The 26911-nt window shown below is 47.7% G+C and overlaps 1 protein-coding gene across 3 annotated transcripts in view; it reads left to right on the forward strand.

Moving 5' to 3' along the window:
• TBCK (TBC1 domain containing kinase) overlaps positions 1–26911 on the forward strand; it is a 245872-nt gene that overhangs the window by 210506 nt on the left and 8455 nt on the right. The window contains exons 25-26 of one of the 3 annotated variants that reach the window (XM_075608520.1): positions 6186–6345; positions 16428–16475. The exons of 1 other annotated variant lie outside the window; for it this stretch is intronic. In XM_075608520.1, the coding sequence (XP_075464635.1) occupies positions 6186–6345; positions 16428–16475 (208 nt within the window). The remainder of the gene's footprint in view (positions 1–6185; positions 6346–16427; positions 16476–26911) is intronic. One more of the 3 variants, XM_075608529.1, reaches the window with a different exon arrangement.

A 26911-nucleotide genomic window follows, 5' to 3' on the forward strand; every position in this document is an offset into this window, starting at 1 on the left:
TCTTTGGTGTAATATACGTTTTCTCCCTCTTGTACTTGCCTATGTTCTGTCTTACCTCCCTACCCCGCCGCCTCCATCACCATCCCCCCTCCCCCCCCACACAGCTGGAGGTACTTAGCTGAATGCAAAAGTGGGGTTATCGTTCAGGTACACAGCCCAGGCACGGTCATTATCGGTCCGAATGAAGACTTCTCGGGTGAGTGGTCAAATGTTAAGATGCTGCTACACACAAACACAAAATTATGGCTTTTACATTGATATCCCATAATGTTAAGGGCTTCAACAATCCCACCAGAAGGAAGATAGCATTCTCGGATTATAAACGAAGGCATGTAGATATCTTACTACTACAGGAGACGCATTTTAGTAGACAAAACACCCCTACATTTCTAGATAGAGAGTTCTCCCAGGTTTATCTATCCTCGGCCTCCGTAAAAAAGCGGGGGTGGCCATATTGGTTAGAAATAAGACCCCGTTCGTCTTACAATCCACCAAGCGTGATACAGATGGCAGATACATAATTATTACTGGCACAATTCGAGGCAAATATATCACCTTGGCCTCTGATGGCTTTTCGGGGTTATAGTACAAAAAATTTGTCAAACTGCTCGCCCCCAGGCTGCACCAAGTGTTTAACGCAATTTTAGCGGGAGCTCCCATCCCCAGGGAGATGCTGCAGGCATCCATATCACTAATCTATAAGCCTGGTAAGGATCCGCTGGACTGTAAAAGCTACAGGCCAATTTCACTAATTAATACAGACATTAAATTGTACGCCAAATTACTGGCCAATAGACTTTGTCATATTCTACCCAGACTTATACACCCAGATCAAGTCGGATTTATTAAACGCAGGCAGGCAGCGGATAATACCCGGCGTTTTATTGATCTGATAGAATTGGCTAATAAAACTAACACTCAAAGTATGGTACTAAGTCTGGATGCAGAAAAAGCTTTTGATAGGATAGACAGGCCTTATCTGAAAGAGACGCTTGCGGCATTCGGCTTTGGAGATCAGATGAGTGAGGCGATTCTGGCGCTTTACTCAGGCCCTACCGCCAGGGTCATACATCAGGGCTACCCCTCTCGGCCATTTCCAATAAAGAGTGGCACGAGACAGGGTTGCCCACTTTCGCCCCTATTATTCGCCCTATGTATTGAACCACTGGCGGCACAAATCAGAGGCAACCCAGACATCTCAGGGTTGAGCGCTTATGCACAATCTCACAAAGCGGCCCTATATGCAGATGACATCCTCTTGATTGTTACAAAACCCCTCACCTCCCTGCCAAATCCTTTTGACCTATTAGATAGATTCTCGAAGATCTCAGGGTTCAAAATCAACCAGTCTAAATCTGAGGCTCTCAGCATCAACCTCCCTAGACATACTGAGCAATTACTTCAACTGAATTTCAAATTTAATTGGCAAAAGAAGAGTATCAAATACCTGGGAGTCCACATCATTAAAGATATTACTAGCATTTATAAAGCAAATTATCCCAATCTGATTCGGACTCTAAAATCTAAAAATCTAAAATAAAATCTGATCTACATAGATGGACCTCCCAGAGAATCTCCTGGATAGGTAGGATACATAGCGTTAAAATGAATTTACTCCCCCGTATCCTTTACCTCTTCCAAACGCTGCCTGTACCTCTCAGATTGAGGGATGTACTCTCACTTCAATCTGAGATATCTAACTTTATATGGAAAGGAAAAAAACCGAGAGAAAATAAATTGAATATGAAAAGACCTGTTCTGGCAGGCGGGCTAGCAGTGCCCTGTTTGTTATCATACTACAAAGTGGCACAATTAAGACAAATTGTTCAATGGCAATCCCACCCAAATTCGAAAACGCTGGGTGGAGCTCGGAAGCGCTGCTTGCTCCCCATTGGAACTTCGCAGCTTGATTTGGATGCCCAAAACAGCGCGAAAATTCGCTGCCACGCCGCTTTCCTCGATGACCAACTCATTGGCAGTCTGGGAGGCAAATAAGTTGCGACATTCCCTCACGTCAACACATACCATGATGACCCCCTTATGGAACAATCCTCTATTCGCTCCTGGCCTATTAGGTAGTAATATCTCAATTTGGAAACAAAAAGGCTATAAACGTATTAAAGACCTGGAGGGTTATAATCGGAAGATCAAAACATTCGATCACATTAGACTGGAAAAAGATATGCCCCACTCAGAATTTTTTAGATATCTCCAGGTTAGAGCGTTCTACAATAAATTTGCTCCATATCCCCCATTAACTTCCTTCGAAAAGCTCTGTCTGGCAGAATCAGATACTAAGGGACTTATCTCACAGTTATATGGAGAGGTAATCGGTTCTGCTGCACAAGGACAACAAACGCCCTCCTTCAGGTCCCAATGGGAAACAGATCTAGGAGAGACCCTTGAGGATGAGGAGTGGAAGGCTATATTCTTAGCCATGGCAAAGAGTTCCATCTGCTCCACTCTTAAGGAGAACGCATATAAAGTCCTTATGAGATGGTATCTCACCCCACTGAAATTATCAAGGTTCGTGCCGGGTTCCTCCCCGCTGTGCCCGAGACAGTGCGGGGGAACGGCAGACCTGTTACATATGCTGTGGTCCTGCCCGCGGATCTCCCCACTGTGGGAGTCAATTAAGAATTGGATCCAGAAGATTTTCGACCTTGAAATACCACCGGACCCATGGCTGTTCCTTCTGAACAGACCATTAACGGGCCTCACCAAAGCAAGTAATAAACTAATTGCACATTTTGCACTAGCCACGCGGTGCGAGATCGCAGCATTATGGAAACGCCCTGACATCCCAAATATCCCAAAAATTCGGAATCGAATGTAGTTTATATGCCAGATGGAGAAGTTAACGAGTTTAGTTAACGACACTGGCACCAATTATCTAAAAGTCTGGACACCTTGGCTTGCCCAGACGGATATCCCTGGGGTTGAGAGAGAATCAATTTGGCTATGATAGAAACAGATGCGTTCTCCTTGGGAGGGAGAAACTATCTCCAATCTAGAGACACAGGACATAGCCCTATAGCACCCCTGAGATACCACAGGGACATTAGGGAGGACCCGCCTACATCAAACTAGACCGCGGCCTGGAACATTCCATGCGAGGAATGAGGAGTAATACCACAGACACTGTCTATCATACCTCCCCCCCCAACCTCCTTCCTTTCCCCCCCACCTCCTTCCTTTCCCCCCCACCTCCTTCCACCCCTCCCCCCCCCTTTTTTTTTGTGTGTGTTGGTTTGTTTGTTGGCTTATTTGTACGTGTATATGTTCGATGACATATCTTAAATTTTTAGCGAAACTCAAAAACTTGTTCAGTTAAGCTATTAGACGATAGTATGTCGTCCGTCCAAGTAGGGCTCGAAAAGCTGGGCGGACTCATCCAATATATGTTATAAGTTTATATCTCATGTAGACATACTACATTTTATATGTCTCGCTCTGTTGTACAATATATCTGTAAAACTCAATAAAAAATTTAAGTTATTAAAAAAAAAAATGGTAAATACATGAAACCACCTCTATATACGCTTACACTGCAGCTATCTATATCCACACACTGCTGCCCCCTCTGTGTACACACACACAGCAGCTCAACACACACAAACTGCTGCTACACACACACACACACACACACACACAACACAGCACCTCTACTGTACACACACAAAACACAGCACCTCCTGTACACTCACAACACAGCACCTCTACACACACAAGCACACCACACACACACACACACACTGGAGCTCTAGACACACAACACAGCAGCTCTACACACACATGCTACACCCATAAACACTGCTGCTGAGACTTGACACACACACACACACACACACACACACACACACACACACACTGAAGCTCTATACACACACACAGTAGCTCTATACACACACAAACTGCTGCTACACATACAACAGCACAACACACACACTGCAGCCACAATAAAAAATGCAGCCACTTACTAAACTTTGCACTCTCCCCCCCCCCACCTCTACACACAACACAGCACCTCTACACACACCTCCCCCCACACACACAACACTGCATCTCTACACCCCCCCCCCCCCACACACACACACACACACACATCACTGCACCTCTATACACAACACAGCACCTCTACACACACAACACACAACACTGCACCTCTATACACAAACTGCTGCTACACACATGCTACACCCATAAACACTGCTGCTGACACTGACACACACACACAGCACTTCTACACAGATATAAAACACAACAGCACACACACACAAACTGCAGACAGACACTTCTTTGCAGACACCATCTCTCCCCCCAAATCAACTGAATCTGCTCATAAAATCTGTCAGCTCGGGAGGGGGAGGAGTCAACCCATGGCTGATACGTCCTGACCAATCCCCTGCCCTGTCTCAGAGCTTTTACTTCATGCAAACCAATCCCCTGCCCTGTTTCAGCTGTTCTGAAAGCTGATTGGCTGGAAATAAACCCATTGAAAACTGCATTTTGCAAGCTGCTAAATTCCGGGCATTACTGATTGGATAATGCCCGGAATTTTAACCAATCAGAGAGCAGGGTTTTCAATAATGCCCTGAATTTTACTGCTTTAGTCTATAATACTGTGTAATGGGACTGTTGCCATTAAAAACTAGGTTGGCTGCTACAGATAAATGCACCCTCATACAGAAATGCGAATTAAAGCTGCAGTAAAAGCAATATCCTACATGTGTGGGGTTTTTTTTTTTTTTAAGTAAATCCGTTCTGTACTATGAGAAAACACTTGTAGCATAAAAAAAAAATGTAAGACATTTTTAATGTACAGTTTTAGAATGTTACAAACATTTTTGTTCCTATAGCAACCATTTAGATTAAGTCACATCGTCTTCCCCTTCTGAAACAGCATCACCTTTTTGAGCCCTGCCCTCTCTAGCAGTGCACCAATTGAATCTAGTGCCTGCCTGGTCACATGATCTTCCTCACAGAACTTTGGCTGTCAGTGCAGCAGAAGATTACCCAAGATGCATTTAGTTTACCCTGAGCTGAATCTTCAGCTATCGATTAGAGGAGAACGGATCGATGGTCAACTTGGCTAATCACTTGTCGGTGTGTAGATTGTATTGATGCACATATTGAATGAATGTATTTATTTATTTTAAACAACAGCTTGAACTTCAGCTTTAAAGCATTTAAACACCTGTGCCTTTCTAGGAAATGGCACATGAATATGTTTCCTCTCCCCTGCCCTCCTCTGAGTCGACACCTTCAATCACCACAACATGAAAGGAAAACAATGTAGGACTCTGAGCAGCAGTAGTGATGTCAACCAAATCAGTGAGATGTATGGGTCGTTTACTGCAATAGTGTTGGCTTCAGTGAGTGAGACTCCATTGAAGTCTATGGGGGCTATTAATTAAACTGCGAGAGTTCAGATGGGAGAGCAAAAATTAAAGACAGTGTCTCCAACTAAGTGAGACTCGCTGAAGCTCGGCTTTGACAGGTATGTTTTCTTTCTCCATGCAACTCAAGCTTTATACATATTGTTTCAGAAAGAATACAAGTTTTACAGATTGTCAGCCCTGTAAACAGAGATATGTATGGTGGATGTGATTATTTTGAATGAAATTACTCTAGAAAGCTAACGCTGTGCTATGGTTAAGACACCCTCTGGCTCAATGTTTTTAAGGAATCAGTGATTTAAGGTGTTGCACCATTTTATTGCTAATCAGATACAAATTATTGGCACGGTGAGCTGTTTTATAAGTTTTATTTACATTAAGTGTACTGTAAGTAGGCTTTACTAATATTGTTATGCTCATTTCACATCTGTACTGTGGTCTTTTATCCAAATAATTTCATAGATATTGTCTTATTCAGTTTATTTGTTTTCTTATTACCAGGGAGAAAGGTATTTATTTGCTTCTGCTGATAACGATAAGTTAGTATGGGCACATATTATTAATCATGAGTAATTAGCACGGTCACATCCTATTCACAGGTAAGAAAGTAAAAATGAAAAGTATTGAATATGGTCATCAAACAAGCATGGCAAAGGATTTACTATGGCTCAATTACTAATGTCTATGCGGTGTTAAATTTAGCTTTTATTTATATAGTTTTTAGTAAGACGACTCTTCTCCGGGAAGTACTTGCTGGCATGATTTACCTTGACTGCACTTCCTCAGCTTTAATCGGGGTCACATTCCTGGGAGCATTAACATGCCGTTTGGCTCTGCGTTCACAGTGGAGAAAGAGTTGGTGCAGTGCCCTGCCAGTGCCACACTCCAGAGCTTCAAAGGCAAAGTGGTTGTGATGGTGGGACATGTTGTGCAGAATGCGGCCGAGGTAAGTTTTAATGTATCCCAGGCATGCACTGCCACGAACGTTTTGGAAGCTACAGCTATGGCATTTTGTTAGACATTCGTTTGGAGTGTTTTCGACCGAGGTGCCATGTGCTGACCTTTCGATAATAGTAATAACAAAACAATACTGTTAATAATTTATACTTTCTTAACATGATCCGGCAAAGTCCTTTTTTTTCTATTCCCTCAGTTAATTAATGTGAAGATTTTAAATCTACAGTAATACTAAATATTTGTTTTTCTTTTCTGAAGAACAAGTCCCAAAACCAATATATTTCGAGTGTTGTTAATAAGAAAAATATTTTATTTGCGAAATGTGTGTTCCTATCTGTAATATGGTGATGGTTAAGCCTTTCAGTGCCAAAATGTCAGATGTAGTTGTTTTAGCAGCATGTCTCCTTTCCTTCAAGGTACCACCTTACTCGAATCTCTTGCTATATCTCTGCTCACCTCTTGGGTTCCACTAAGGTCTCACCTCTGCACCATTGGTGCCCACTGCCCCCTCACACGTGAAACCATCCACGCTCATTTCTCTCTACCTTTGTAATTCCTTTCCCTGAGAATCTTCTTTTCTCTCTATGCTAAAAATCCATCTTAACGCTCACCTTAAATCCAAAAGGCCATTATGCTACCCTCTCAAGATGAACTTACTCTTACCTAAATGGAATGAACCAATGTACTCCACGGCGCACGGCATAGTAGTGGGTAATGGTCCATCGGGATTAACACAGCGGGGGTCCCTGCGTCTGAATGGGGCTCGCGCTGTTTGAAGCCTACCAGGTTGCATTGGCCTGTGAGACTAAATCAGTCACTCTACCTGCGCGCCTCTAACAGGCCATCATGCGACTTTTATTTTATTTTAATAGCACAGTAATTTCAGCCTCGGGGACCCCCTTCTTTCTGACAGCCCCGGTATGAGGTGGCAGTATCTCCTGCATTGTTTAAATGTCCTGCGTCACATGACCGGGACATTTCAACTTTGCGGGATAACAGGGCTGTAACTCGGAAGCAGGGGTCCCCGAGGCTAAAATTAATGCAGTTCAACTACGGAAGCCCCCTGCTTCAATACTGTGTTATTAAAATAAAAGCCGCGCGGTCGCCTGTTCGAGGTGCGCAGGTAGAGTAACTGAGTCTCACTCTTACTGCGCGTCCCTTACAGGACAGGTGCCACCTGGTAGGATTCACACAGCACGAGTCCCATTCAGACATAGGGACCCCTAATGTGTTAATTCTGATGGGTGATTCACTCTCCTTACTGGGACTCCGCGAGCACAGATGAAGAAAACACGGCACTGCAGTGGATTTAGGGGTGTCAGGGCGACCAACCATAATGCTGTATCTGTACTTACATGAACTCCTACAGTCTTCCAACACATACCACTTAGAATATAGGCCCTTCATGGCTGAGCTACTGTACCTTATCCCAATTTTTACTTACCATGTGTTATGACTTATTTACTATCAATTTATAGGGCTGCACACACTTGTTAGCACTATATTAATAAAAATAAACGTAATTGTTGCAGAAATAAAAAATTGTAGCTCTGGTAACTCCCCCTTCTCCTTCCCAAGTTCCACAGATACTTACTGTTTTAGTCACCAGTGTTTGCTGTGGGATTTAAATGGCTACCCACCAGGAAAATGCAAATGATGACCTTGTAGATTCCTATTGGTCCATGGAAGTAGCAGAGACACCAGTAAAGATCATGAAATACTGCTCTGAGGTGGTTTCTAACATCCACACTTTAAATGGATAACAGCAAGTTATCACCTCCTCGGGCAATGATACCGTATGATTTCCACATGGGCGTGACTGGCCTAAAACATTACACTAGTATAGCTCAGCACTTGCCTGATTTCCTATTCTGCAATTATCTCTTGCTTATGCCTCTAGCAGACTTAGGCTGAGCTGAGTCCCCGCTGGCGCTGAGCTCGCTATGCGCGCTTACCTTCTGCAATGTGGATCGCAATATCCCCTCTCCCGCTGTGCTCGTGCGCTCATGCGCGTGCACACACGCTCTTCCAAGCGTTGTGCTTGGGGAGACAAGGGAGTGATACTTTCGTGCTGAGAGCAGGGTCACATGACCAATGGGAAGAGAGGGTGTGTTTTACGGTCACAAAACACAACGTGAATTTTTTAGGCGAGAGGGAGCAGAGAGAAGTGGAAAGGGGGGGGAGCAAACGGACTGCTGCTGGGGTGATGGGGGGGGGGGCAAACGGGCTGCTGCTGGGGTGATGGGGGGGGGCAAACGGGCTGCTGCTGGGGTGGAGGGGCAAAAGGGCTGCTGCTGGGGTGGAGGGGCAAATGGGCTGCTGCTGGGGTGGGGGGGCAAATGGGCTGCTGCTGGGGTGGGGGGGCAAACGGGCTGCTGCTGGGGTGGGGGGGCAAACGGGCTGCTGCTGGGGTGGGGGGGCAAACGGGCTGCTGCTGGGGTGGAGGGGCAAACGGGCTGCTGCTGGGGTGGAGGGGCAAACGGGCTGCTGCTGGGGTGGAGGGGCAAACGGGCTGCTGCTGGGGTGGAGGGGCAAACGGGCTGCTGCTGGGGTGGGAGGGCAAACGGGCAGCTGCTGGGGTGGAGGGGCAAACGGGCTGCTGCTGGGGTGGGAAAAGGGCTGCTGCTGGGGTGGGGGGGCAAACGGGCTGCTGCTGGGGTGGGGGGGCAAATGGGCTGCTGCTGGGGTGGGGGGGCAAACGGGCTGCTGCTGGGGTGGGGGGGCAAACGGGCTGCTGCTGGGGTGGAGGGGCAAATGGGCTGCTGCTGGGGTGGAGAGGCAAACGGGCTGCTGCTGGGGTGGGGGCAAAAGGGCTGCTGCTGGGGTGGGGGGCAAATGGGCTGCTGCTGGGGTGGGGGGGCAAATGGGCTGCTGCTGGGGTGGGGGGGCAAACGGGCTGCTGCTGGGGTGGAGGGGCAAACGGGCTGCTGCTGGGGTGGAGGGGCAAACGGGCTGCTGCTGGGGTGGGGGGGGCAAATGGGCTGCTGCTGGGGTGGGGGGGGCAAACGGGCTGCTGCTGGGGTGGGGGGGCAAACGGGCTGCTGCTGGGGTGGAGGGGCAAACGGGCTGCTGCTGGGTGGAGGGGCAAACGGGCTGCTGCTGGGGTGTGATGGGGGGGGGGGCAAACGGGCTGCTGCTGGGGTGATGGGGGGGGGGGCAAACGGGCTGCTGCTGGGGTGGAGGGGCAAAAGGGCTGCTGCTGGGGTGGAGGGGCAAATGGGCTGCTGCTGGGGTGGGGGGGCAAATGGGCTGCTGCTGGGGTGGGGGGGCAAACGGGCTGCTGCTGGGGTGGGGGGGCAAACGGGCTGCTGCTGGGGTGGGGGGGCAAACGGGCTGCTGCTGGGGTGGGGGGGCAAACGGGCTGCTGCTGGGGTGGAGGGGCAAACGGGCTGCTGCTGGGGTGGAGGGGCAAACGGGCTGCTGCTGGGGTGGAGGGGCAAACGGGCTGCTGCTGGGGTGGAGGGGCAAACGGGCTGCTGCTGGGGTGGAGGGGCAAACGGGCAGCTGCTGGGGTGGAGGGGCAAACGGGCTGCTGCTGGGGTGGGGGCAAAAGGGCTGCTGCTGGGGTGGGGGGGGCAAACGGGCTGCTGCTGGGGTGGGGGGGCAAATGGGCTGCTGCTGGGGTGGGGGGGCAAACGGGCTGCTGCTGGGGTGGGGGGGCAAACGGGCTGCTGCTGGGGTGGAGGGGCAAATGGGCTGCTGCTGGGGTGGAGAGGCAAACGGGCTGCTGCTGGGGTGGGGGCAAAAGGGCTGCTGCTGGGGTGGGGGGGCAAATGGGCTGCTGCTGGGGTGGGGGGGCAAATGGGCTGCTGCTGGGGTGGGGGGCAAACGGGCTGCTGCTGGGGTGGAGGGGCAAACGGGCTGCTGCTGGGGTGGAGGGGCAAATGGGCTGCTGCTGGGGTGGGGGGGGCAAATGGGCTGCTGCTGGGGTGGGGGGGGCAAACGGGCTGCTGCTGGGGTGGGGGGGCAAACGGGCTGCTGCTGGGGTGGAGGGGCAAACGGGCTGCTGCTGGGGTGGAGGGGCAAACGGGCTGCTGCTGGGGTGGAGGGGCAAACGGGCTGCTGCTGGGGTGGAGGGGCAAACGGGCAGCTGCTGGGGTGGAGGGGCAAACGGGCTGCTGCTGGGGTGGGGGCAAAAGGGCTGCTGCTGGGGTGGGGGGGGCAAACGGGCTGCTGCTGGGGTGGGGGGGCAAATGGGCTGCTGCTGGGGTGGGGGGGCAAACGGGCTGCTGCTGGGGTGGGGGGGCAAACGGGCTGCTGCTGGGGTGGGGGGGCAAACGGGCTGCTGCTGGGGTGGAGGGGCAAACGGGCTGCTGCTGGGGTGGAGGGGCAAACGGGCTGCTGCTGGGGTGGGGGGGCAAACGGGCTGCTGCTGGGGTGGGGGGGCAAACGGGCTGCTGCTGGGGTGGGGGGCAAACGGGCTGCTGCTGGGGTGGAGGGGCAAACGGGCTGCTGCTGGGGTGGAGGGGCAAACGGGCTGCTGCTGGGGTGGAGGGGCAAACGGGCAGCTGCTGGGGTGGAGGGGCAAACGGGCAGCTGCTGGGGTGGAGGGGCAAACGGGCTGGGGTGGGGGCAAAAGGGCTGCTGCTGGGGTGGGGGGGCAAACGGGCTGCTGCTGGGGTGGATTGGCAAATGGGCTGCTGCTGGGGTGGGGGGGTAAACGGGCTGGTGTGGTGGGGGGGGCAAACGGAGTGGTGTGGTGGGGGGGGCAAACGGAGTGGTGTGGTGGGGGGGGAAACGGAGTGGTGTGGTGGGGGGGAAACGGAGTGGTGTGGTGGGGGGAAACGGAGTGGTGTGGTGGGGGGGAAACGGAGTGGTGTGGTGGGGGGGAAACGGAGTGGTGTGGTGGGGGGGAAACGGAGTGGCGTGGTGGGGGGGAAACGGAGTGGCGTGGTGGGGGGGAAACGGAGTGGCGTGGTGGGGGGGGAAACGGAGTGGCGTGGTGGGGGGGGAAACGGAGTGGTGTGGTGGGGGGGCAAACGGAGTGGTGTGGTGGGGGGGGGCAAACGGAGTGGTGGGGGGGCAAACGGAGTGGTGGGGGGGCAAACGGAGTGGTGGGGGGGGCAAACGGAGTGGTGGGGGGGGGCAAACGGAGTGGTGGGGGGGGGCAAACGGAGTGGTGGGGGGGGCAAACGGAGTGGTGGGGGGGCAAACGGAGTGGTGGGGGGCAAACGGAGTGGTGGGGGGGGCAAACGGAGTGGTGTGGTGGGGGGGCAAACGGAGTGGTGTGGTGGGGGGCAAACGGAGTGGTGTGGTGGGGGGGCAAACGGAGTGGTGTGGTGGGGGGGCAAACGGAGTGGTGTGGTGGGGGGGCAAACGGAGTGGTGTGGTGGGGGGGCAAACGGAGTGGTGTGGTGGGGGGGCAAACGGAGTGGTGTGGTGGGGGGGCAAACGGAGTGGTGTGGTGGGGGGGCAAACGGAGTGGTGTGGTGGGGGGGCAAACGGAGTGGTGTGGTGGGGGGGCAAACGGAGTGGTGTGGTGGGGGGGCAAACGGAGTGGTGTGGTGGGGGGGCAAACGGAGTGGTGTGGTGGGGGGGCAAACGGAGTGGTGTGGTGGGGGGCAAACGAGTGGTGTGGTGGGGGGCAAACGGAGTGGTGTGGTGGGGGGGCAAACGGAGTGGTGTGGTGGGGGGGCAAACGGAGTGGTGTGGTGGGGGGGCAAACGGAGTGGTGTGGTGGGGGGGCAAACGGAGTGGTGTGGTGGGGGGGCAAACGGAGTGGTGTGGTGGGGGGGCAAACGGAGTGGTGTGGTGGGGGGGCAAACGGAGTGGTGTGGTGGGGGGGCAAACGGAGTGGTGTGGTGGAGGGGCAAACGGAGTGGTGTGGTGGGGGGGCAAACGGAGTGGTGTGGTGGGGGGGCAAACGGAGTGGTGTGGTGGAGGGGCAAACGGAGTGGTGTGGTGGGGGGGCAAACGGAGTGGTGTGGTGGGGGGGCAAACGGAGTGGTGTGGTGGGGGGGCAAACGGAGTGGTGTGGTGGGGGGGCAAACGGAGTGGTGGGGTGGGGGGGGCAAACGGAGTGGTGGGGTGGGGGGGCAAACGGAGTGGTGGGGTGGGGGGGGCAAACGGAGTGGTGGGGTGGGGGGGCAAACGGAGTGGTGTGGTGGGGGGGGCAAACGGAGTGGTGTGGTGGGGGGGGCAAACGGAGTGGTGTGGTGGGGGGGGCAAACGGAGTGGTGTGGTGGGGGGGGGCAAACGGAGTGGTGTGGTGGGGGGGGCAAACGGAGTGGTGTGGTGGGGGGGGCAAACGGAGTGGTGTGGTGGGGGGGGCAAACGGAGTGGTGGTGGGGGGCAAACGGAGTGGTGTGGGGGGAGAAGGGAGAGAGGGGGGAGAGAAGGGAGAGAGGGGGGGAGAAGGGAGAGAGGGGGGGGAGAAGGGAGAGAGGGGGGGGAGAAGGGAGAGAGGGGGGGGAGAAGGGAGAGAGGGGGGGGAGAAGGGAGAGAGGGGGGGGAGAAGGGAGAGAGGGGGGGGAGAAGGTGGGAGAAGGGAGAGGGGGGAGAAGAGAGAGAGGGGGAGAAGGGAGAGAGAGGGGGGATAAGGTGGGAGAAGGGAGAGGGGGGGAGAAGAGGGAGAGAGGGGGATAAGGGAGGAGAAGGGAGAGGGGGGAGAGAAAGCAAGGGGGAGAGAGGGGATGGGTGAGAGAGGGGGGAGAGAAAGCAAGGAGGGGAGAGAGAGCGCAATGGGGGGGAGAGAGAAACAGACACACACAGAAACACAGACAGCCCCTATACAGCCAATGACACACACAGAAACACAGACAGCCCCTATACAGCCAATGACACACACAGAAACACAGACAGCCCCTATACAGCCAATGACACACACCCCGTAATAGCCACGCCCCCCATAATAGCCACGCCCACGTAATAGCCACGCCCCCGCGCTCCTGCTCTAAAAATGTTGCGGGACAGCGATCGCTCATGCTTGGGGAGTTGGTGACATCACCACTCTCCAAGCATGAGCGAGCTCAGCGGCAGCGTGAACTCAGCCTAACTCACCCCTCGGCACTGGATTCCATGCACCTTAGGTAAGACGTAAACAAAGGCGTTAATTAAGTAATAATCCCCTCAGAACAGGGCATTACTGGCCAATAATGCCCTGGCTGGAAGAGTTGAAGGCCCGAAGCGAAGCCAAGGGACTTTAACCCAGCCAGGGCATTATTGGCCAGTAATGCCCTGTTCTGAGGGGATTATTACTATTATAGGCTAAATGTAGACTTATTTAATAAATAATAGACACTTTTGTATAGTTAAATAGATTTTTTTTATTAAAATAAAATGGTAAATACATGAAACCACCTCTATATACACACACAGCAGCTCAACACACAAACTGCTGCTACACACACACAACAGCACACCACTCACAACACAGCACCTCTACACACACAGCAGCTCTACACACACAAGCACACCACACACACACATACACACACTGGAGCTCTAGACACACAACACAGCACCTCCTCTACACTCACAACACAGCACCTCTACACACACACAACACAGCAGCTCTACACACACAAACTCTGCTGCTACACACACATGCTACATCCATAAACACTGCTGCTGACACTGACACACACACACACACACACACACACACACACACACACACACACACACTGGAGCTCTACACACACACACACACACACACACACACACACACACACACACACACACACACACACACACACACACACACACACACACACACAGTAGCTCTATACACACACAGCTCTACACACACAACACAGCCACTCTACACACACACAAACTGCTGCTACACATACAACAGCACAACACACACACACACACTGCAGCCACAATAAAAATGCAGCCACTTACTAAACTTTGCACTTGCCCCCCACCTCTACACACAACACAGCACAACACAGCACCTCTACACACACACAAACTGCTGCTACACACACATGCTACACCCATAAACACTGCTGCTGCTGACACACACACACACACACACACTGGAGCTCTATACACACACACACACACACAGCACCTCTACACAGATATACAACACAACAGCACACACACACTGCTGCTGCTACACCCATAAACACTGCTACTGACACACACACAAACTGCAGCCACAAACAAACTGCAGACAGCCACTTACTTATTTGCAGACTATCCCCCTCCTCCCCCCCCCCCCCCCCAATTCAACTGAATCTGCTCAGAAAATCTCAGTCAGCTCGGGAGGGGGAGGAGTCAACCCATGGCTGATACTTCCTGACCAATCCCGTGCCCTGTCTCAGAGCTGTTACTTCATTCTGACCAATCCCCTGCCCTGTCTCAGCTGTTGTGAAAACTGATTGGCTGGAAATAAACACATTGAAAACTACACTTTGCAAGCTGCTAAAATTCCGGGCATTACTGATTGGTTAAAATTCCGGGCATTATCCAATCAGAGAGCAGGGTTTTCAATAATGCCCTGAATTTTACTGCTTTCACCTATAATTGACAATAAGCATTTTCCTTAAGCATGGCCTAGAGAAATTGGCGAATGTAGATGAAGCTGAAGCCCAGCTTTTTTTGATATGTACATCTGGCCTCCTCCAGATTAAGCTATGTTTTCTTTATAATGAATGAAGGTAATTTCTATAATTTCTAGAAGTATACTAAAAGCTTGAACGTAAAGACCTTGACACAACCTTACACTAAAACGTCTGAATTTATGGTAGCCCCAACCAGGACAGTTTTACCTGAGAATATCCAAGTGATGTGTGTAGCGCACAGCAAACAAGGAACAGGTCATGTGGCAAATAAAAAATGTATTTATTAAAGCTGCATTAAAAAAAACGGTGGAGGGAACACCACTCCTACGCATTTCGTGCTGTGAAGCACTTTATCAAGGAGTTGTTCCTTGTTTGCTATGCGCCACACACATCACTTGGATATTCTACGGACTCTGGAAGCGGCTGCACACCTGAGGACACACAGGGGAACACAGTGAGTACTCTTAAATCACTATGGGCCATCCCAAGAAGGAAGGAAAGTTATGATACTTTCACCTCATACCCCTAAGGAATCATTGAGCCAAGACATGGAAGATTGAGAATTACACTATATCATATATACATTTCCCCTGTGTGATTACCTCTTTATGGATGTATTCATGGAACCCAGCATTTGAGCTCCTACCAATACCCACATACAGTTTTACCTGAGCCAGTAATATATTGGAGACATCCAAGAAAATATAGCTTGTGTTTAATACAGCTATTCTTCACTGATGTTTTTTTTTTTTGTTTTTTTTTTACAAATCTGTGCAAACAGGGAAGGTCCCAGGTAAACCTGGAGAATTTGATAGTATCTTAAACATATTTAAATATAAGGATGTACTGTAATTGGGTTCACCCAGAAAAAGCTGCAATGCCATCTGCAGCTTCCTGTTAGCTGCCAGAATGAGGTCCACCAGGCATCCATATTATTTCTTCTAAGCAATAGTTAATATCTGGAAGATTTAAAAGCAATTTCTTGTTTCTCTGTTTTGGGGGGCCCTAGCTCAGAGAAGCGTCCCAACAAAAAAGAAAGTACTTTTTAAAACAAATGAATCCACACTAATTGCTGCTTTAAGGTAATCTAGTTTATTGCATGTTGTACAGATGCAACTGCCAGTTGTAGACTGCTTGCCAAGGAAAATCTGTGACCATCTTGCAGTAACTCGTGAGATGGTCCATAGCAGGCTGTAATGTCCCATTAGATTAACACAGTGGGGGTCCCTGCGCTTAAATGGGACTTGCAGCCCAGTAGGATTCACACAGTGTTGAGTTTTATTCAAATGCATTGACCCCCGCTGTGTTAATCTGATCGGCCATTAGTCTGGCTGCAGGAATCTCGCAGCGTGTTATAGGTTTAAGTGCAGAATTCTCAAGGCAAGCAGTCTACAACCGGCAGTTGCAGCTTTACAACAGCAGATAAACTGCTACTGTGTGGAAGGACTCTCCTGCCTGTTATTACTGTTGACACCACTTTATATAATTGCTCTCCAACCCGAAGTTTAATATGTCTATAAAGATGTACATTTATCATCATCATCATCTTCTTCAGCCCTTGTCGATCCATTGCTGGATGAATGCCTCCCCAATGATCTTCCAGGTACTGTGGTTGCAAGCATCTCTTCTCCATTTGTTGCTTCAACAAATTTTGGGGATTTCATCCTCCCATCTTACTCATTGTCTTGCTCTTTAAATTTCCCTTGGAGTCAAGTCGAGTACCATCTTTGTTCAACTATGGTAATTTCTTCTTGCAATATGCCATTTTCATTTCTTCACCGGTATGATGTCACACACATTTGTTTTGAATTAATTCCTTATTTTCCAGTCTTTTCCGGTAATAAACAACATACACTACATTTCTCTGTACTTCTTTGAGTTGTCTGAACCTTCTGTAATATCTTTGCATTTAGGGTCCAAGTTTCACATCCATACGTGAGCACAGGCAGACTACACTGGTCGAAATCTTTCCTCTTCAGGCACAGTGGAATGTTCCCTTGAAAGATTGTCTTGTTTCTTCCAAATGTGTTCCATCCCATCTTCATTCTCCTATTGATTTCATTCAGAAGGTTCCCATCCATTGTTATTTGCCGGCCAAGGTAGACATAGTATACGATTTCTTCTAGTTCTATTCCATTTATTTCAGTCTTTGCAGAGTTGGCACATTTGTCGAACATCACATTGGACTTGCTGAGATTCATATCCATATATATTATACATATAGATAGCAGAACAAACGCATATAATTAGGTTACACATTTTTAAACATTAGATTTAAAATCAAAACAGGAGCTTCTTCTCTAAACAATAACATATTTTCATGACTGACATGAGAAGCTCACTGTGAGAGATGTGCAGAGGTACAACCAGGGATACATATTTGGGGGAAATAAATCATAGCTTTTATTCAGCCCATATTTTTAAACAATGCAGTTTAAGGCAGCATACAAATAAACAAACATCCTATCACTATGTAAGGGCTAACTCACTTTCCCTGTCCCTATCTGTAGGGCTGGGAGGATACTGTAGCCCTCTTGCCAACCTATGACCCCAAAATCTAAAGAGGTACCTGTAATCAGGGGGCTCTTTATGTCAGTCTTTGGATTGTGTGGAGAGTTTTGGGAACGCTTACACCTAATCCTCTAATCCTCAACCTGCTCTGGGGCCACGCTTCACAGCTATCAAAACCTTCACGTCTGCTACCACATACTGCCGAATCAGACCACAACCGGATGCCTTCAACACCTCGACGCTTCAACGCTGTGCCAAAACACACAATACAATCATTGGATCGAACTGCGCCTTGACACAACAACATCAGGAGGATACCAGGAGGTTTTTCCTCACCCTCAACAACACGCAGCTATATAAGGAGAAGAGTAGAAGAATTCAAGATATTAGATATTTTTGATGTAAGTGTGTCTCCTTTATGTAGCAGTATCGTTCATTCTCTATTGATCCCCCAACACCCCTACTCCCCCCCCTCCCTCCCTCCCCAATCAAACGAAGAGCTGTGTATAATCACTGTATTGGTCCCTTACTGTGGTCCCCTCTCTTCTCTCCCTCACTTATATGCCTTAAACGCCGTGGAGCCACAAGCAGAGTAACGCGCCGGAGGACCCCCCTTTTTTCTACCAGTCTTTGGATTGTGTCCGTTGGGGAGCACCCTCTTGTGCGTTCCAGGGTCTGCTGCGTCCTGGATGTAGAGGGTCTGGTTTCAGGGTGTCTTGCAGGCAGTACAGTCCTTCTGTGCTCAAGACAACTGTTCCTGTGAGTCTCTTCTGGCAGCACAGTCCTTCTGTGCTCAAGAGATCTCCCCTGCAGGTCAAGCTGGAGGCTTTTCTACCTGTCTGATTAGCCAGGTGGAGACTGGTTAATTGTCTGTAGCTGCAATTAACCAGCTCCCTGCTGGATTCCTTAGACCAATACAGGCTTTCTATTGAAGCCTTTTTAGACGGGGGGTTCTGCCCTGTCACACTCACCCACATGCATTAGAAGTAATTACAAATAGTTTAATCAAGAATCTATCAACCAAACAAACACAGCTCCTTACAGTAGCAGAAAAACACATTTACATTTCTCTTATAGGACAGGTGAATGCTGAATCTATACAATCACCATTCCATCATATTTTCTATTTATGTTCTGTATTTGCTTCATGTGTTCTATTTACGCAATATTAATTTTGACAGAGATATTTGCAGTTTCAGTTGTTTGTCACAGCATCTTGTCAGTTAGTGAAACTCTGTCTGTAATAACTGCATGCTTAAAAATCTGAAGAGAGGAGGGGGTAAGTAGCATCTGTACAGTATATCTCAATCTATATCCATGTATTTCTTTAGCAGATTTTATCTGCTATCCACAAATAATTTCAAAGCCTTGTGTGTGGGATCACTGTTTTTTCTAAAAAAAAATGCTGGGAAAGTGCATGATGTTCTCTGTCTGGAAACCTGGCCAAGAGACAGCTATGTTTTCTTCACAGAGCAATGGTTCTTCGGTCACTGACCCATCCATGAATGGCCTTCAAAACTATCTGTTTCTTTCATGGAAACCATCAAGCACATGTTATAGCAATAATTTTCCAGAGGAAATTTCACTATGCCATTTCTTTGATCAAGAATTATCCAGACGTTTTTGTTTGTCTTTTCGGCAAGAACAAAAATGCATTTATTGAAAAATCCAACTACAGTCTGATTACTGCTAGGTATTATCTGCAAGATAACAGTTGTTCTCAGTATGGATATTTAACTCTGCCTGTTACACGCCTCCTTGATCAGCTTTATTGCTCAACTAATTCATGATTGCAATCTGCAAGTTAATGTACCATAATAATTACATGTGAACCAGAGACCAACATTAGTGGATAGGAAATTGGACTCATTATCCATAAAGGCAATGTAAATTTTCACAGTTTCAAGTGGGTCTTTGAGAGAACTGTTTTAAAGCAACAAAACACCATGCACTAAGTCTTTTTTCTTTTTTTATTCTTTATTTTGTTGTAGCTGGGGGTCTCCAGAGATTATCCCCATTCATTTTAGCTCTGATTACCCCCTGCTTCCAGAGATACTACTGTACCCTCCGAAGGGGGTGCCGGTATCTCTGCGGAATTGTAAGGTCCTGGTAACACAGACAAATAGGAAGCCGCCATTATGTTTGGCACACTGTTTCTCTGCCTACATAGATATCGCAGGCCCTAATGAGGTTAGTAATGAGGTTAGTATCTCTTTAAGCAGGGGTACTCAGAGCTAAAATGAATGCGGTTTCGCTCCAGAGAACTCCCCACTTCAATCCTAGAAGAAGAAAAATAAGATGTATGTCAAGTACGGCACACCTGTGAGCACGTGACCTACATACAGGACAAGGGGTAATACACAGCTCGCAAGTTGTCCACTCCACCTCCGCAAAGGTCCCTCAAATGGACAATATCTCCCCTATGGGACAAGGGTTAATACACAGCTCGCAAGCTGTTCCACTTTTCACCTCAACAAAGGTCCCTCAAATGGACAATATCTCCACTAAATCTGTTCCCATATACCACCTGTCACAAACAACACACAAGTGCGCACTTGACTTAGATATGCAACCAGTAATAATACTCTAGCCAACTCACCTTTCTCCTTCGCAAAGGTACCTCCAATGAGTTAATATTAACACCTTACTCAATTGCAATCATATCTACTCTATATGCTTCCACCACTCAAGAGATGCAAAAATATGTAATTAATAAATCGTCTCAGGACCCTGTTTATAATAGAAAAAACTATGCACTTAACACACAAAAATCTGTTTTAGCAAAATGTGTCTGAAAATGTAAATACTCTCTCCACAGCGTGCAAAAGTTAATTCAGAGCCCAAAGCATCGCTTATTAAATGTATTAATATATATGTATAAAAATACAGTGCTTAGATTACAGAAAAAGGATTACATATAATTACAATAAATGCGAAACCGTTTCTCAAAATAAAAAATAAAACATAAAATAAAAATTACTATACAGAACATTACCCAAATGTCATAGGTTTTCTCCCAGAGTGGTCACTGGCGCAGAAGCTGAGATCACGTGTTTGGTCCAAACACACCTCTGTTGAAATCTGATTTTCATTAAACTGCTAAAACATATCCTATTTTTTCCCCATTGAAACAGCATAAGCCCACCCCCGTCGTAAATCAGCTGCGAAACGGACAGTTTTATGACACAGAAAAGAAACCTTTACAAACGACGTTTAGATTTTGCCTCGGTATATAACTGCACTCATAACTTCTCACCTCTAATACTGAGACACGTGTGTCACAGCAATAGATTCAGGCGTACATTACAGACGCAACGAGACTAATCACGACCGTCTTACCCCTAAATTTGAGCAACAAATGGATATCTGTCCCCTATTACCTCTTAACCATGCAGTGTGTGGTCTTTTTACATGCCACTCTGTGACACGATTACAGATTTGTAACTCATCGTAGGTACAGTAGATCAGGGCTGCACAAACATTTCCCCCTGCGCCCCCTCCTTACCTTGTCTCCGGCATCAAATGATGCCACGGGGTCATGTTGCCATGGCAATGTCCCAGTAATTATTCACAAACTGTGAGTTTGCTTTGAGGCTGGCAGCGCCATCTCTGGTTAGCGTTTACAACCTTCTAACCAACATGTTTTACTTTTTGTGGGCTATCCAGAATTGGTCCCCCCAATTAAGTTTTGTTTGAAAACCTGCACACACCCATGACAAGTCATAAACCCCATATATTGTATTTTTAAACCCAAATTGCACCTTCATTAACCCCTGAAGCCCCTGATGGATTAAAATACATAATCTCAATACATGATATTATCATGACAATGTAGTGCTGGTGTTTTTCAGCTTTGCTGCTGTTTTGATGCTTTGTGTGCATGGGTTGTGTGCCTATGCGAAAACGCCTCGGCAATTGTTTTCAGTCTGAGCATTAGCTGCTTGAGAATTGCCTTTGGGTTTTAAATTATAGGTAATCAGATGATATTGTGGGTATCCTAATTGTGGCTCAGCTCTCTTGCAGGTGACTGAACTGAACCATTGTATGCCTTTCCTTATGTCTTTGCGTATGATAGGCTCACAGAGTACTATATATGGGTTCTCTTATAGAACCTTTTGAACAATGTGTGTCACATATTTAGCAGGTGGTGTTCCAAGGGGCTTGTTAACTGTTTTCTAGTGGAGATAAACAAAGTTGGAGGTATAGCGCACAGCCAGGAGAGTGGGTCAAAAATAGAATAAAAATACTGCTTTATTGGTCCATTTAAAAACAGAGGTGTAACAGCCCTCCTACATGTTTCATGCAAATGGCAATTTATTCTAGTGGGATGATTCCTCCTGCATTTATTCTGCTATGCTCTTTATTCTGGATACATATTTGGTATGGTGAGGCACACTGCATTCTGAGCCCAGTTTACTCACTGAGGTGATTACAGCATCCTAAGGGGGTTATTCTATATCAGCCGAAGCCGATGATCATGCGCTTTGGTTAATATACAATAAGCCGCAAAGTTCCCCCCATCCACTAGTACTTAGTCCTCCACATTCCCCCTCATTTAAGTACTCTCCTCCACATTCCCCCTCATTTAAGTACTCTGTTTCCAGGAGGAAGGAAGATTGCAGTAAGAAGATCGAACAGTTATTGTGCCGTGTGACAAGATCTTAATGCCACATGATCTCTATCACAGCTCTATGGGATCAACTATCTCCATCTCTGTATTTTATAGTAATCCTGAATATAAACTGGAAAAGGTTTACGTTAATTAGAGTAGGATTTGTTGTTGTTTATCAGTATTGAATAATAATTTGTCAAGTTTGTGGTTGTACCCATCTTTTTTTTCTGGCTATGTTGTGGTTCAGTTGCTTATGCTTCAATTTGTTGGAACTACGGTGTTCAATTTAAAATGACTGCAATAAGTTATCACCAGACAGCTGACACATAAACCAACATCCATTGCCTTTAACATATTCAGTGTCATGTTGCAGATGACTCTAGCACTGAAGGACCTAAACATTAACAGTCATGCTTTCATTTTAAACATTACATACAGATTTTGTTCCGAAGAAGCACCCAAGGTTTATAAAATAACATACTAAGTGGTATGTAGGAGAAAAGTGCAGAGGTACAACCAGGGAGACATAGATTGGAAAATTAAACAGTGGCTGTTATTTAGCCCGTATCTTTCAAAAACAACACAACTTTAAGGCTGCACACAAATAAATAAAACAGCCTATCCCTTTGTAAGGGCGGACTCACTTCCCAGTCCCTATCTGCAGGGCTGGGGGGATAGGCATCTTGGTAACCTCTTACCCCAGTGTCCAAAGAGGTACCTGTAAGCAGGGGCTCTTTATATCAGTCTCCGGGTTTGGGTTGGTGTCCGTGGGGTGCACCTTCTGACGGGTTCCAGTGACCGCTGTGTCCTGGAATAGAGGGTCTGGTTCCTTGGGATCTTGCTGGCAGCACAGTCCCTCTGTACTCAAGACCACCCTGTGCAGTGTGTGCAGCACACCTTAAAGTCTGATTCATGAGCCAGGTGGAGACTGGTTAATTTACTCTGTGTCATTAACCAGCTCCTTGCTGGACTCATCCGTTACAGATAGGATTTTGGTGTGCTCCCTTTTTAAACTGGGGAAAGGCCCTGTCGCGTACCTCGCCCATTTGTGGGTAGCTCAGGCTAGCCACAGATGAAGCTCATCCCTGCACTCTGTCTCAAGACAAGAATGGTTGGAGGGAGAAAATCCTCAGTTACGCTGGAACTGGAGCCCTTTTCTCCAGATGTCCCTTCACTCCTCCCAGTAATTTTGGGGTTCAGCTTTGGGCCACCATCTGGCACTCCTGATATGCACCAGCGAGGGTTGCCACCTTTCGATCAGTTTGTGTCCCCAGTGCGAGGCTGTGGTTGAAGAGGCACTCCATCACACAGTCCTTGTGACGGGTGCAGCGAACCAGGGTCTCTTCCCGTACGTGCTTGAATTCAGCCTGCTTTAGTCGCTCGGGAGGGGGGAATTTTTGTAATCACAGTCTTTCAATGATGTGCTTAGCTTCTTCACCTCTGTAGAGCAGGTGTGCGCAAACTTCCAGCTCTGCCCTCCCCTTCCCCCCCCCTTCTGCTCTCCTCCTGGGTCGTGCCCCCCCCTTACCTCTGTGATGTCAAATGACGCTGCGGGGTCATGTGACCTGTGGTGTCATCTGATGTCACGTATCCGTGGCAACTGGCATCATTTCGGCAGGACAAACCCACTGAGGTCATTCTCCCTCCACTGCAGATGTAAATAAGAATTTTCACAGGTAGTGTTAGGACCTGCATACTGGACATGCTGTGGCGTGGCTGCAGGCTTAAAACGCTTTGGCCAAAGGATTTAACTAAATGACCCTTACTCATGAGCGTTCTAACATTGAAGTATTTAACTATGTATTGTGTCACATTAGATGTAGCATTGGGTATTTTTGTATTTTGTAGTTTAAACAATAGGAGGTAGCTGAGAGGAAATTAAAATCCTCTTGATTGGTACATACCCTAGTTAGTTGATTTAATCACTTAATTGGTAGAGTATAAGTAGTTTGGAGGTGAGTAAAATCTACTTTTTATGAAGTCAATTAAAATGATTCAGCTACTTTAGAACAAATACACCCTAATGTGAAATTAGGTGAGAAATTGCAGTTGTGTATATACTGATGCAGCGGCCGTTATTCGAACACATCACGGCGCCGATTTTGAGTTCTCTGCTATTCCCCGACGCAGCATGAACGCGGCCAATCGCCCCAGGCACCCGCGCTTATCGCGGATGTTTTGTTTGAATTTCATGGATTCTGTTTCTTCGTTTGCAATAAAATGGATGAATAGTAATGTGTACAGTACTGTGCTACTGTGTCAATTACATGTTTTTAAAAGCCAGAAAACTAAAATTCGTTTTTCTGCACTCGCTGTGCTCGCATCTTAGTGCGGGAAGGCTGGAATTCATCCCGCGGTTTCAGATCGGGATTCCGACGTACATGACGCGTGAAGTGTTCGAATAACGGCCACTGCATCAGTAACTGTTGTGTTTTATAACCAATTGCTTGTTGTGGTGCTAAAGGTGTTGTCTGTATCACTTTTAATTTCTCAAACAAGCTAATAACATACACATGTAATGATATAGTATTGTTATTCGTAAAACATGGTGTACCTACACCTGTTAGTACACTATAAGGTTCACCGTATATGTACCCATGTTAAAAAAATCTGCAATTGCAAGGAACTGTGAATTAAAAAAAACGCTTAGAGGGCTGCAAAATCTGTGTATAATCACAGCCTAGAAACAATTTCTGGGTGCCAAGAGTAAGAGATTATCTGACGTACTTGGTTTTGGCTGAATGTTTCTTCAGCATGCAGCAAATAAGCATATAAATGGACTGGTTTCCTGAGAGTATGCTACAATTGTATACTACAATTATTACCTGAGAGTACAGATGCTCTATACCTCCTCTAATCCTGTCTGGTATTTGTGTCTAATTAAGTGGGTTCATTAGTATTACCCAAGCGTGACACTGACAAGGTGCCTGTGGGGGTAGGTGATCTGAATGAGGTAGTGTAGCCTTAGAATGATAAAAGGAAACTACTGGATGTCCAGGGTCAGAGAGTATGAGTAGTACTCCAATATTAAATAAGTGTGTTGCACTTTTTCATATACCTGGTCTGATTGGCTGAGGAATATTGGTTCTACAGTACATATTGCTGATAAACCAGTAAATAGCTGCCTCATAGGAGCCTTTCTAGTGTGTCCACAATCAAAGGGTTCCTTTAGTCTTACCCAAGCCTGACACTGACAAGGACTCTGCAAGCTCTTTTTCCACTGTTTCAGAGGAGGATGTGTCACTGCTGATCTCCTCTTCTCCCTCTACCACTTGCCCTCTTGACCCTATTTCCTCCCATCTCCTAAAACCTCTTGCTCCTACTATAATCCCTATGCTGACACACATTTTTAACTCCTCCCTCTACTTTGGTACCTTTCCCTCCTCCTTCAAACATGCAACAGTTATACCATTACTCAAAAATAGTAAGCTTGACCCTACCTGTCTTTCTAACTATCGACCTGTCTCCCTCCTGCCTTTTGCCTCTAAACTCCTTGAACGTCTTGTATTCTCTTGCTTGCTTCAATTTATCAACACCTATTCTATCTTAGACCCTCTACAATCTGGCTTCCGCACTGCTCACTCCACTGAAACAGCCCTAACTAAAATAACTAATGACCTCCATGTTGCCAAAGACAGAGGTCATCACCCTCTTCTCCTTCACATTCTCCATACCCTTGGTATTCGTAACAAAGCTCTATCCTGGATCTCGTTTTACCTCTCCCATCGTAATTTCAGTGTCTCTTCTGCTAACACCTCCTCCTCTATTGATCTTTCTGTGGGGGTACCCCAGGGCTCTGTCCTGGGACCTCTTTTCTTTGTACACACTGTCTCTAGGTGACCTAATCACATCTCTTGGGTTTAAATATCACCTCTATGCTGACGATACACAAATTTACTTTTCAACCCTTGACCTTACACCTACAGTACAGACCAAAGTTTCTGAATGTCTCTCTGCGATATTATCCTGGATGGCCCTCCGCCAACTTAAACTTAACATGGCACAAACAGAGCTCCTCATACCTCCTTCCACATTACTGTTGTAAGTACTATAATACACCAAGTAGCCCAAGCACGCTGCTAGGGCTCACACTCGATTCCTCTCTCACATTCTCCTCTCACATTTAAAACATATCTAAAACCTTACGCTTTTTCCTCCGCAATATTACAAAGATACGCCCTTTCCTCTGTTGCTCGACTGCTAAAACTCTGACTCAGGCCCTCATTCTCTCCCGTCTCGATTACTGTAACCTCCTGCTATCCGGCCTTCCGGCCTCTCACCTGCCTCCCCTACAGTCTATCCTAAACGCTGCTGCCAGAATCACTGTATTCTTTCCTAAATCTGTCTCAGCGTCTCCCCTGCTAAAATCCCTCTCCTGGCTTCCTATCAAATCCCGCATCTCACACTCAATTTACCTTCTCACTTTTAAAGCTTTATACTCTTCTGCCCCTCCCTACATCTCAGCCCTAATTTCTCGCTATGCACCATCCCGACTCTTGAGTTCTGCTCAAGGATGCCTTCTCTCTACCCCTTTTGTATCTAAAACCCTCTCCTGCCTTAAACTTTTCTCAGTGGCTGCCCCACACCTCTGGAATGACCATCCCCTCAATACCCGACTAGCACCCTCTCTTTACACCTTTAAGACCCAGCTTAAGACACACTTGCTTAAAGAAGCATATGAGTAGCACCGTGGATAATACTAGACACATGATACATAAAGCTTGGCCCCCTGCAGACGCACTTACCAGAATGCCCTCCCACTGTCTCTGTACGTTCTTCCTACCTACCAATTAGATTGTAAGCTCCTCGGAGCAGGGACTCCTCTTCCTAAATGTTACTTTTAAGTCTGAAGTACTTATTCTCATGATCTGTTATTTGTATTATATGTTATTTATATGATTGCCACGTGTATTACT

This window comes from Ascaphus truei, chromosome 1 (assembly GCF_040206685.1).
Source record: "Ascaphus truei isolate aAscTru1 chromosome 1, aAscTru1.hap1, whole genome shotgun sequence".
Classification (NCBI taxonomy): Eukaryota; Metazoa; Chordata; class Amphibia; order Anura; family Ascaphidae; genus Ascaphus; species Ascaphus truei.